The sequence below is a fragment of the Poromitra crassiceps genome (genome assembly GCF_964638095.1).
Source record: "Poromitra crassiceps genome assembly, chromosome: 1".
Lineage (NCBI taxonomy): Eukaryota > Metazoa > Chordata > Actinopteri > Beryciformes > Melamphaidae > Poromitra > Poromitra crassiceps.
Window position 1 is genome coordinate 16,293,032 of NC_139623.1, and position 11,999 is coordinate 16,305,030.

An 11,999-nucleotide genomic window follows, 5' to 3' on the forward strand; every position below is an offset into this window, starting at 1 on the left:
TTAGAAGATAGGTGGGGGGAATCATGACATGTTCATCATAGTTAAATTGGCAGTTTGCCTTAAGGTGAATCTTGACGGCCGTAACTGGCTGCAGTAGCGCATCCTCATTGGCTCTGATGGAAAGACGCATTCCTCAACACACATTTCATTGGTTGAAGTTTGGGCTTTTTAGGGGCGCTATTGACTACAGTGCACTCTGACATGGTCCTGATTCCCCTTTGGCTGAGGTGGGACTCCATGCATCTTTACTGGCTCTACAGCCGCAGGCTAATATATTGTGTAGTTTACGGATCATGATTGTACTGCAGAGATTTTGGGCTTGAGGCTGATGAATGCTCGATATGCCCAATCACAGAAGAGTTTGAACTGTGTGAGGAGCTCGTGGGAGGACTGCAGCACGTCAAACTGATAGGGGAGCTGAGTAGGGAGTGAAGGGGACGCCGGAGTCACCCTCGGTGCGTCCACTCTCAGCATCTATGGGTGAAAAGACAGACAAAGAGATAGTTTAGAGACCTACTGTGAACATAGCACAGGCTGACGGTAATAGCGAGCCACTATGGAAAAACGCCACTTCATTCTGCTGCAAACTATGAAGAGGATCAAACAGTGTAACTCAGCCGTTACCTGACGGTGCAGTAGGGTGATGAGAGATTTCATTTCTCTGATCATCTCGCCCAGCTTGGGCAGTGCAGGGTGGTGATGCTTCTTTGACACCTTGTTCAGCCACTCAAAGTGGTGCTCGAACAGCTTCAGGTCGGCATGCAGCTGAGAGAGTGTGGGCTTCAGCTGGAAGGGACACAGGCATACAGGCTACTTTAGAGAGGTGGGACACAGGTATACAGGCTACTTTAGAGAGCTGGGACACAGGCATACAGGCTACTTTAGAGAGCTGGGACACAGGCATACAGGCTACTTTAGAGAGCTGGGACACAGGCATACAGGCTACTTTAGAGAGCTGGGATGGGTGTGGCAAGATACATGGCATTTTGTAAAAAAAACTGTGAGGATAGAAACAGAACACACACATACACGGACAACCTCACTCTCTCTCTCACTCCCTCTCCCTCTCTCACACACACATACACAAACAGAGTATTAGACGGTTACCTCAAGGTTGTTGAGGTCATTGGCTGCTCTATTGCTCATTGCTGGCAGGGACCTGAACCTGTGGGGCTCCACGTCTGAGTCAAACGCATGCTCTTTCTGAAGGAGAAAACAAGACACAGAGCTGCTTGTCAGTACTTTTGCATCCGCAAAGTTTGCACATCCTAAGAGAAGTCAGAGAGAGAAGTCACGGCAACATGAGGAAAGTATTCACGTAGCACCTAGATTAGATGACTCTTTTCTGCGCTTAGAGACGGTAGCTTTCACTGAGAGGAGTGTGGTCGATTGGGTCAGTGTGAGTTCAGCCACATTCAGCCTCCCCAAACGTCAACAATAAGAGCAAATGACCTGAACCCACAGGATGTTTTCTACGAGGAGCCAGGAGAACAACATATGCAGTGACTAAGAAAGCTCCGAGTGGGACAGACAACACTGGGCTGTAGGGAAACTCCAGGGTCGCTGCTATAAAAAGATGGAATGACGCAGTGCCACTGCCCAGCTGTAGCTGTGCTGTAAACTGTCCAGACAGCGGATGCATCGCTCCCTGTGGCCACCAGAGGGGGATAAACAACCTGACTGCAGATTTATGGAGTCCTACCATAAACATTCTGCTGTATTCAGCCAGAGAGTATTTAGTATGAAGATGTGCGACTGATTCAGTAATGAATCTGAATAAATGGTGATGACTGATGTGACATGCGTTAGTTCCAATCAGTCGAGGAACATAACAGCATTATGGTGATGAGTGTGGAGAAAGCTTTTGTGGAAACAGGTTGTGTACACTATACTTAACGCTTCCTCAACCTATTAGACTAGATGCCATTTTCCCCCTATTGTTGTGCTGTTTGCTTGCAGCTGTTTGTGTTGATGATTTCAGTGTTGAATGTGCTGCATTGTCTCTCATGTCTCTCCATCAGCCTTCCATAAGAGCTTACTTATGTTTGTGCTTCAATGTTTTGTCTCCATTGCTTTTGTCCTCTTCCATCCCTCTTTCCCTCCGTCTCTCTCCTCTCTTCCCCTCCTCTCTCTCTCCATCCCTCCCCCCCCCCCCTCTCTCTCTGTCTGTCTCTCTCTTTTGGACCAGGTGCACAGGCACGACCAACACCACATGCACATGTGCACGCACGCACACGCACACACACACACACACACACACACACACACACACACACACACACACACACACACATACACACGCTTGTGGCTTCTCATCCACTTCTCTCTCTGATCTCTTTATCTCCTGTGGTTTTTGCTCCCTCTTTCTCAGCCTTTAATTCGCCCTCTTGTCCTCCTTTTCTTGCTCTCTCCATCGCAGATCATGACCTCACCCAGCAGAACTCAGCATCCAAGCCTTTTCTTCCTGAATGCAAATAGTTGAATGTGATAAATCTTTTTGATTTTTATCAGGTCACTTTGCTGTGGCGACCAAAGCCAAACACTAAACACCGCACCTACACAGCCTCAACTATTTACAGCACCCTCAATGCACACACACACACACCCGCACAAATGCACACACACAAATCATGCACACATATGCACATATCTACATGCATAGAGTGTGCATGCAAACATGCACATGCACGGTCGCGCACACACATGCACACATATACACGTATATAAACCTGTGTACACACACAGGCAGACACACACACACTTTGCTCTCTCTAACACACGTACGTTTTATTGCTTTCTTGCGGGGACTTTCCGTGGATTCCCATTCTATTTTTCTTTCCTATCCTTGACCCCTGTTCAGTGGAACTCCACTAAACTAAAAATAAACGCTTCGTGTCACTGAACAACTAACACAGAACTTTTCAAAGGGGCTTATCAAAATTGCTGCCTAATGCCATCCCCAAACACCCTTTGATGATGAAACTTCCTCACACATGGCCCCCACATTAGCCTACTGCAACACTGTCCTAACCCACACACACACACACACACACACACACACACACACACACACACACACACACACACACACACACACACACACACACACACACACACACACACACACACACACACACACACACACACCGCTACTGAACACTATCTCTCTACTGACGACTGAACAAGACTAGAGAGAGTATGTGGCTATTTTTGATTTCATCCCCTGAACAAAAGAGTTTTAAGGTTTGCATAATGCAAAAATAGAATCTGGATCAGTCATGTGTAGCTAACCAAAGATCCAGAGATATGATCCTGCTTTCTTTTCACCTGTTAAAACACAGTGTGATATACGATCACCAGCTGGAGCCAAACCTTGGCCAAAGGTGTCAAATCTGATTTCCCTACCCACTTGATTGTCAACAACATGGCTTTCTGTCCAGAAATAAAAGTATGTGCAAGTGATTCACATTCCATATAAAAAGGTCCCTCCAGACTTCCTTAGTCTAGCCACTGAGGGTAAACATGTTTGTATATCAACAGGCATTACGATAGACTTTGCTGTCATTCCACAGATTGCAGGCTTGGCAGCTCTGGATAAAGGTATATACAGCCTTTGGTGTGTACCTTTGCCTTTTATTTCTATCCTATCCTCCACCATTAGACCATCACTCTAAATAGGCGATCTGCCAACTTAATTACATAAAGACTAATTAGATAGGGTGTTTATTGGGCCACCAATCAGGTGACCAGACCAGGAGGTTGCCGAGTCAGAACTGCCCTGTGTTCTGTGTTCAATGTGGATTGAACGTGAGATCATTCAATTCACCCCTGAGGCATCTGCTGCCCTGATCTCAGCATGCAGATGGACTCCAGTCCGTCATCAATGAAAGCGGCTTCACTCGGACTGAAGTTCTGAGTGAACCTTAACAGTGCTTCTACAACAGTGCTTGATGCAAAGGCATAGTGCTGTTTGAAGGGTGACATCGTCTCAACTGAGAGGTCACATGAATACTCAAATCCAAGATCAATCAAGGTATAGCGTCTGGTGCAATGAGCAGCATCCCCGTCCACCCTCACACTCAATTCAATTAACATAGGACCAGGGCTTCATTAGCCTATCGCCCAAATCAATAGCTGATATTGGCAATCATCAGGACATCATCTCCACTTACCAGCAGATCTTGGGTCAGCTTCAGTAGATTTTTGGTCTGATTGGATAATCTATCCAGGTCATGGAGCCGCCGAGGAGGGACTGGAGTGGCGGACGTAAATACAGGCAGCTGAGCCAATAGCAGCGAGAAAAGGAGGGATGAGGAGGAGTCTACCAGCACTGCAGGGGGAAGGATAAAAACGGAAGCAATTAGTGGCAAGGCACTGTCATCCTGCCATAATGATAATGACCTCAGGCGATGGCTGTCAACTCTCGGGGAAGATATTGCACCATAATATAAACAATGGATCCAGACTTGGCAGAGGAATCCTGCGCCGCTTCAGTGTCAGAGTCATGTTTTCACAAGCAATGAATGCAAATCATTAAATCATTAAGAGCCAGGCTATGACACAGAATATCACCATTCCTTTACCATAAGCAACGCAATGAATGCCGGTGATTGTCACACCTGCAATTGGATAGGTGCTTGAGTTGGTGGTAAAAATTATATAGACCAAGCCAAGTCAACTTTGTAACAGTAAGCTCATTCATTCTTTTTCCTTTCAAGTTCAAATACAAGGTAGACTAAGTATTAAAAGGAAACCACAAGTGGTGTTGAAATGATGAATGCGTGATAATTACAGGTGAACCACAAGAATCACAGCCAAAAACATTGCAGGAGCATCTGAACTCCAGTCCCTGTCTGACTTTTAGCAAAGGGATCTATAGAATAAGTTGCCCATATATAGTGATATACATCACACATAGGCCTAGCGATTTAAACTATAGGCCTATAAGTAAAGTACCTAGGTTTTGCCTAGGGAAAACAATAGAGCTGTTATCAGTCATAGAAAACACATGATGAAAATGAAATATAGCCTACTGTAGTAGAGTTGAAAAAGAGATGTTAATTGAGAAATCAAGCCATTCAAAATAAAAATTAACTGGTAAAAAACACTTACATTTCATATTGATTCGGGTCCAAAAATATAAAGCAGCAAACAAACGTGGACAAATAAATAAATAAATAGTGGAAATTAATAAATAAATTGAACTCCGGAAATTGTCACGTGCTCCAGTTTCTTCTTGGCACTCTCCAGGTCAGAGTGAGGAGGCAAGTCCAGACCAAGACCAGAGGACAGAGTGAATGAATGAGAAAGTAGAGGGATGAGAGAGAGAGAGAGAGAGAGAGAGAGAGAGAGAGGGGGGAAAAGGCAAATCAATATCTCCAAACTTTCTGTCTTGGTAAAGCTCCCTGTAGTCTTTATGAAGTGCTAAAGACAGACAGACAGTTTGGATAGAGAGAGGTATAGGAGTGCAGAGAGAGAGAGAGAGAGGGATGCGAGTGTGGTAAGTCCAATTTTTGCGCGCAGTGAAGTGTTTAGGCTTGTTTAAAACTTCCTTTATAAAGACGTCGGGCCTATGACACATCCGCGCAGTGACTCACTTCATTCATAAAAACACACACACACAGACACACGCTCCCTCTCTCTCTCTCCCTCTCTCTCTTTCCTCCTCCCCTCCCTGCTGCCTGTCTCCCTTTGCGAAACTTAAAAAAAATGTTCCGTTGTTTTTTCTTTTTTTCTCTCCCTCTATCACTTTCTCCCGTGCTGTCCTGTCCCCATATCTCCAGCACTTCCTCTGGTCGCATCCCGCTACCTGCGCCCAGCCAATCAGTCCATCTAGTTTATCTTTTCCATCTCCAAATCTCTTCCCCCCGTTCTCTCTCTCTCTCCCTCTCTCTCTCTCTATCACTGCAGCATTGTTTCATGTTATATCAGTACATCACCAGCCATGTAGCTTTGATAGCCCTAGTTTACCCTGTCCTCTCCATGTGTTGTGTGGTCTATCCTATTTATAGAATAGAATAGAATAGAATAGAATAGAATAGAATAGAATAGAATAGAATAGAATAGAATAGAATAGAACTTTAATTGCCACACGACCAGGGCCGGTGGTATTTGGTTTCGGTATGATGTTAAAGATATTTCAGCATAGGTGAAATGCCATAGAGAAGCTTATTATACAATTTATGGCATGGACTGTTTTCAGCTACACATGCCACATTCCTTGTATTATAGTTAATACCCAGAGCAAACACCTCTCTCTCTCTCTCTCTCTCTCTCTCTCTCTCTCTCTCTCTCTCTCTCTCTCTCTCTCTTCCTCTCTCCCATTTCTCTCCCTCATTTTCTCACCCCTTGCTCTTTTTTTTCAGACAGAGCCCCTCCTGAGACAGCGGCCTGTTATTTCCACTGCCCCCCCTCCTCTCTCTCTCTCTCTCTCTCTCTCTCTCTCTCTCGTTTTTCGCTCCTTCTCTCCCTCTCGAGGGTGAAGGAAAGAGTGAGGAGTGAGAGACGGATAGGAGCAGGAGAGAGGTGTTGTCCAGACCAGAAGGGGCCTCTAAGTGTTGCATAGAAACAGTGACTGGACCGACACACACACTCACACAGCACAGTGCATGAACAGACACACAGCAGGAGGTAGGCGGTGATGGGGTTAAAACAGTAGACAGATACACACACATGCAGATGAAAACAAATACATGCACACACACACACACACACACACACACACACACACACACACACACACACACACACGGACACACACACACACACACACACGAAAAACTCTAATAATGTCTCTAATAAACAGATACATACACTGATATATGCAGACGCATAACACTTAGTCTCTCTCTGTGTGTGTGTGTGTGTCTCTCTCACACACACACACACACACACTTGCACATAGACGAGTGGGGCAGCCTGGAAACACTCAGTCAGGTGCAGTAAAGCGTGGCCCAGTGTTGCGAAGGGCAGAAATGAGTTTCCAGTGATCTAGGCATAGAGGGACAGTTAATGTAACATACTGTAAACCCCAGGGAAGCATGCAACACACACACACACACACACACACACACACATACGGGGGTGGGGGGGGGGGGACGAAAGCCTTTTTGAGGCTGGGTGTGAGATTAGGAGACCCTCATTCACAGACATACACTCATGGTGTGGTTAGAAAATAATTATGTGCACAGACCTACGCACGCACACACGCACACACACACACACACACACACACACACATATACACACAAACGCACAGAGAGAGAGAGAGAGAGAGAGAGAGAGAGAGAGAGAAAGAGAGACATACACACAGAGTTGCCAGTTCAGTGGTGGGCCTACACACACATAAACAAACACCCTCCAAAATGCTGAGGGCCCGGTGGCAGGCCGTGGGCGGCGGAGTTGTTGTGGCGAAAAGAGGGGTCACGCTCTCCTTTCTTGGGTCAACAGTGGAGGAGAAAAGAAGGGAAAGGAGGAAGAGTGGAGCGAGGGAGAGGAAATGGATGAGTGTGGTTGGACGGAGGGAGATATTGACACACTCGCCTCTTTTTAATTCCCCACATCAAAGGGCTGTTTGAAGACACAGCTGGGGAGAGAAGAAAAGAAAGAGTGAACTTAGTCATTCTCCCTCATTCTCTCCCTCACTCTCTCGGCTGCCTACCGTGATGGGGGTCTCCTGGGTGGTTCTGAGGCACACAGGCTGTTAGAGACCCATCAGCCAGCACTGATCGCTCACACACCATGGCAGCGGGTGTGCGTGCTTAGGTTGTGTGTGTGTGTGTGTGCGTGTGCGTGTTGCGCGCATACGTGTGTATACTTCAAGAAATAGCGCTATGTGTCCTTGTTTAGACGTTTGTTTTTGTGTGTGTGTGAGAGAGAGAGGGCACACTGGCGCATGCTTGTTGGAAAAGGGGGAATCCAGGGTTTGTGTAAATGGGTGTGCGTACAGTATATGTGTGTAATTATGGGTATGTGGTGGTATAAGTGCGGTGTCTGTATAACGTGTATGAGCATCAGTGTTTGCGCGTGTGTCTGGTTGTGTGTGTGTGTGTGTGTGTGTGTGTTTGTGTGTGGCCTTCATATGCTACCCATTACATCACCAATCTGTGTAAACCACCATAGGAGGAGAAACAGAGTGAGACACTCAGGCGACCTCAAAGACATCAGAGAGAGGGGAAGGGGAACCTGTGACAGGGCCTGCCAGGCCTCTCTGCCAGACAAACTTTACTCACACAAGCTTCACTCAATTTGGTCATGCTTTACACTGGCTTTCCTGTGCGCCATGGCATGTGTTCACACATGATGACGCAGGCTTCAAGTCATCCCAACGCCTCGCAATCTTCACTCACCTTTCCACCATTGCATGATTGGTGTGACCGGTGCTTTTGCCCAAGTCCCTTTCCTTAAAACTGTTTTTTAAACAAAGTCAGGAAGTCGGTGTATTATACCAGTGGTTCTCAAGCCTTTTCACATCAAAGACCCCTAAACTGACACACATTAGACCACGACCCCCCATTTGATAAGATTTTGTCCCAGGGTCCCCCATCTGATAAGACTTTGGCAGATGCTATAAGCACCCAGGTTTCCCTAGTCAACAATACTATTTGCACGCAGGGTGGATCGACTGTTTGACTATTTGCACCCGGGGGTGGGGGGTGGATATAGCCAGTGTGGCTACGTGGTTACTTATGGATGGAATTATAGTGAAAATAAAGTATTCCCGTTTTTGCTGGGGAGCCCCTGGAACCCCCTGAAGAACCCATGGGGGTCCCGCGACCACACTTTGAGAAGCACTGTACTATACTGTATCTAACAAGGAAGAAAATTGATTTTTTTTGTGGGGGGATTTCATTTCATTTCATTGTCTACCTGTACAATTTACCGTAAGTGCAGTGTGATTAGTCCATAAGAACAAATTACAAATCAGTCCCATCTAATATGATTGGGTTTTCCCTGAAATGTTTATTGCCACACATTAATTTCCATGTCCAGGTGGACCATAAAGTAGCCTTGTGGATTTTAGGGTTTAATATCTTGTTCTGCTGACCTCACAGTGTCGTCTGTAAACAGTGAAAATGCTGGACATGACGCAACTTTGCTCCGATGGTAAATGGGATTATGGGCGAAGGAGTAATAAATTCATCATTTTTATGTAGCGCCCTCCTCATTTCCTCCAGGGAATTCCAGCAGCTAGGACTCGAGTAAACAAACCCAGAGATTACGCTCAAAGGGGAAACCAAAGGTCCGACCTATTACTGTTAATATTTACTCTCCCACAACAGGATACTTTCAAGTTTCCCCCATGACCCCTCCCACCTCTTCTCTTCTTCCTCTCCTCCGTCATTCTGTCCCCCATTCATTCTCTCCAGCCCTCTCCCAAGTGCGTGACTCCAGAAGGGCATCCTATCTGGGCAATCGTCATGGTAACCTTACCCTAACTCACTACCAACCGCCATCATCACCCCCTCCCCTTTTGCCCCTCCACTTACCCCCTTATGCATCTACGTACGTCAGAGAGCAAGTGAGTGTGTTAATAGTTTAGGGGGGGGGGGGAGAGAAATAGTGAAACACACGGGAGGGGGTCGCAGTCATTGGACAATAAAGTGACGTCTCACTCTCTCTTTTTCACCGTCACTGATCGGTGTTAATGTGCTCTTGTCCTCTGCCAAACAGATATATGACAAGAGACCCCCCCCTCCCCCCTCCTAACCTCCCCTCCCTCCACTAACCGTCCCCCACCTCCCCCACACCCCTCCGCCCTCCGCTCTTCCACTGGCAAGTTTAGTTTGGGAAAACTCCCCATGGAGGTGATTTACAAATTATGCGTGTCAATTGCTCTCTTCCTCTTCCATTTGTGGAGCCTTTGCTGGAGACAGATATGGCTGTTGTGCATCTGTTGCTTTGCCTTTTATTCGACCATTAAAGGGGGACATTAACCAGCATTATTACTACAGGTTTCCTCTATTGGCTCAGCACACAGAAGCTTGCAAAGGACAGGATGCAGTGATGAAAGGGAGAGCGTGTGTGTGTGTGTGTGTGTGTGTGTGTGCGTGTGTGTGTGTGTGTGTGTGTGTGTGTGTGTGTGTGTGTCTCATAGTCGAGTCACTATATCTTGAGTCTCAAGTCCCCAGTGTTCGAGTCCAAGTCCGAGCCGCCAAAGAAGAGTCCGAGTCGAGTCCCCGTCGAGTCCCCGTTCCCTGAGTCCAGAGTAACTGAACATGAGAGTGAATCCACATGTAGGTGGAACACTCAACACACGTGTGCCTGCACAGAATGGAATAATGTCACGGTAATTAGTAGGGCCCTATTACACAAAACCCAACAAAAACAAAAAACACCAATTAACAAGTCAGAGTGCTCATCTTCCAAGTCCCAACGCATGAATGCTCCAGTCCAAGTCCAAGTCACCAGTGCTCAAGTACAAGTCGAGTCACGAGTCCTGCAAATGAGTCCAGGAATCTGACTCGAGTTCGAGTCCTGGACTCCAGTACTACAACACTGCTGTGCGTGTGTGTGTGTGTGTGTGTGTGTGTGTGTGTGTGTGCGTGTGTGTGTGTGTGTGCGTGTGTGTGTGTGCGTGTGTGTGTGTGTGCATGTGTGTGTGTGTGTGTTCGTGCGCATGCGCGTGTGTGTTGTGTATGCGTGTGTAACAGTGAGAGTCAGCTGAAACCCACTCCCTCTCTGACTGCGTCGTTCACCTGCTCACGTTCCCTCTCTCTCTCTCTCCCTCTCACTCCTTCCAGCTGTCTTGCGTCTGTGACTGAGGAAATCTCTGAATGAACTGGTTGAAGCAATAGGTCACAGACAGAGTGTGAGTGGAGGAAGGGAAGGGAAGGGAAGGGGGGGGAGGGGGTACAGCGGGAAACAGGCAACCCACGCAAAAGGAACCTTTTACTGTGCAAACACTGTTTCCATCTCCCTTGCTCGCGCCCTCCATCTCAGCCTGGTGTTAACACGGCGGAGAGCCCAGGCCCGTGTCTCTCTCTCTCCTCTCACCGCCATTCTCAGTCGCCCGAAACATTCTTTCCTCCCCTGTCATTGTGTGTGTCCTGTCTGCATCCCTCTCTCTCTCTCTCTCTCTCTCTCTCTCTCTCTCTCTCTCTCTCTCTCTCTGCCCATCTCTTCCTGCTTTCAAAGTGATTTCCTCTCTTACTTTCTCTTTCGCTCGCTCACACGCTTCCAGTTGAGCTCCCTCTCTCCCCCATGTCCTCTCTGTTTGCTCTTTCACTCTGTCTTTCTCTCGGTGCGTAGAGAGCGGAGGGATCAGCCTCCAACAAGCTAAACAATGCACACATCATGAAGCACAGGCCGAGGCGCGTGTAAGGCATAGAAACACATCATCTTTATCAAGTGGCTGCATCATCAACGCCCCAGTGACCCCATCCATATATATATAGATCTGTCCAAAAAAGAGAAGGAGAGGAGAGGAGAGCCAAAGTGAAGATCCTATTTTTAGTGCATTCCTTGGCATGCAGAAAAGTTGCCCAGGAGACATTGCTTGTGCATTCTCGGCGCCTTTGTCAGTCCGATTCCACCATTTCTGTGGCGTGTTACTATGTGCGTGTGACGTGTCTGCATGTCTGCATCCGTGTGTGTGTGTGTGTGTGTGTGTGTGTGTGTGTGTGACTGTGAGTGATGTATACTGTATCAGAGCTGACCACTACTTGCCGGCGCCCCGTGCGTCAGCCACACACTGAGTCTGTTGTCGTGTTATTCTACGGAAGCTGAGAGCTGCTGACAAACACTCAGGGGAAACGGGCCGGGGAGGGGTGTGTGTGTGTGTGTGTGTGGGGGGGGGGGCTTGGCGAGAGGAGGGGGGAGGACTAAGAGGGGAAGAAGCGGGAAGACACAGGGGGGGCGGGGTTGTGTGACGCTGCAGTTTGCCCTAGCGAGTGACTTTGTCAACGTGACGCGACCTCAGTCACAAGGAGGGGTGGGAGGATGGCCTTTTGCAGACGGATGGACATATGCTTACGTCCGTAGTAGTGCCATTACAGCTC

General features: G+C 47.5%; 1 protein-coding gene across 1 annotated transcript; it reads right to left on the bottom strand.

Annotated features, from left to right (window-relative positions):
- Positions 1-291: 291 nt before the first annotated feature.
- Positions 292-7,742, bottom strand: il11a (interleukin 11a; the record flags this gene model as incomplete). Its single annotated transcript, XM_083635192.1, has 5 exons — positions 292-474; positions 625-786; positions 1,108-1,203; positions 4,173-4,420; positions 7,661-7,742. The coding sequence occupies 5 exons, from the start codon at positions 7,740-7,742 to the stop codon at positions 292-294; spliced, it is 771 nt and encodes a 256-aa protein (XP_083491318.1).
- Positions 7,743-11,999: the final 4,257 nt, after the last annotated feature.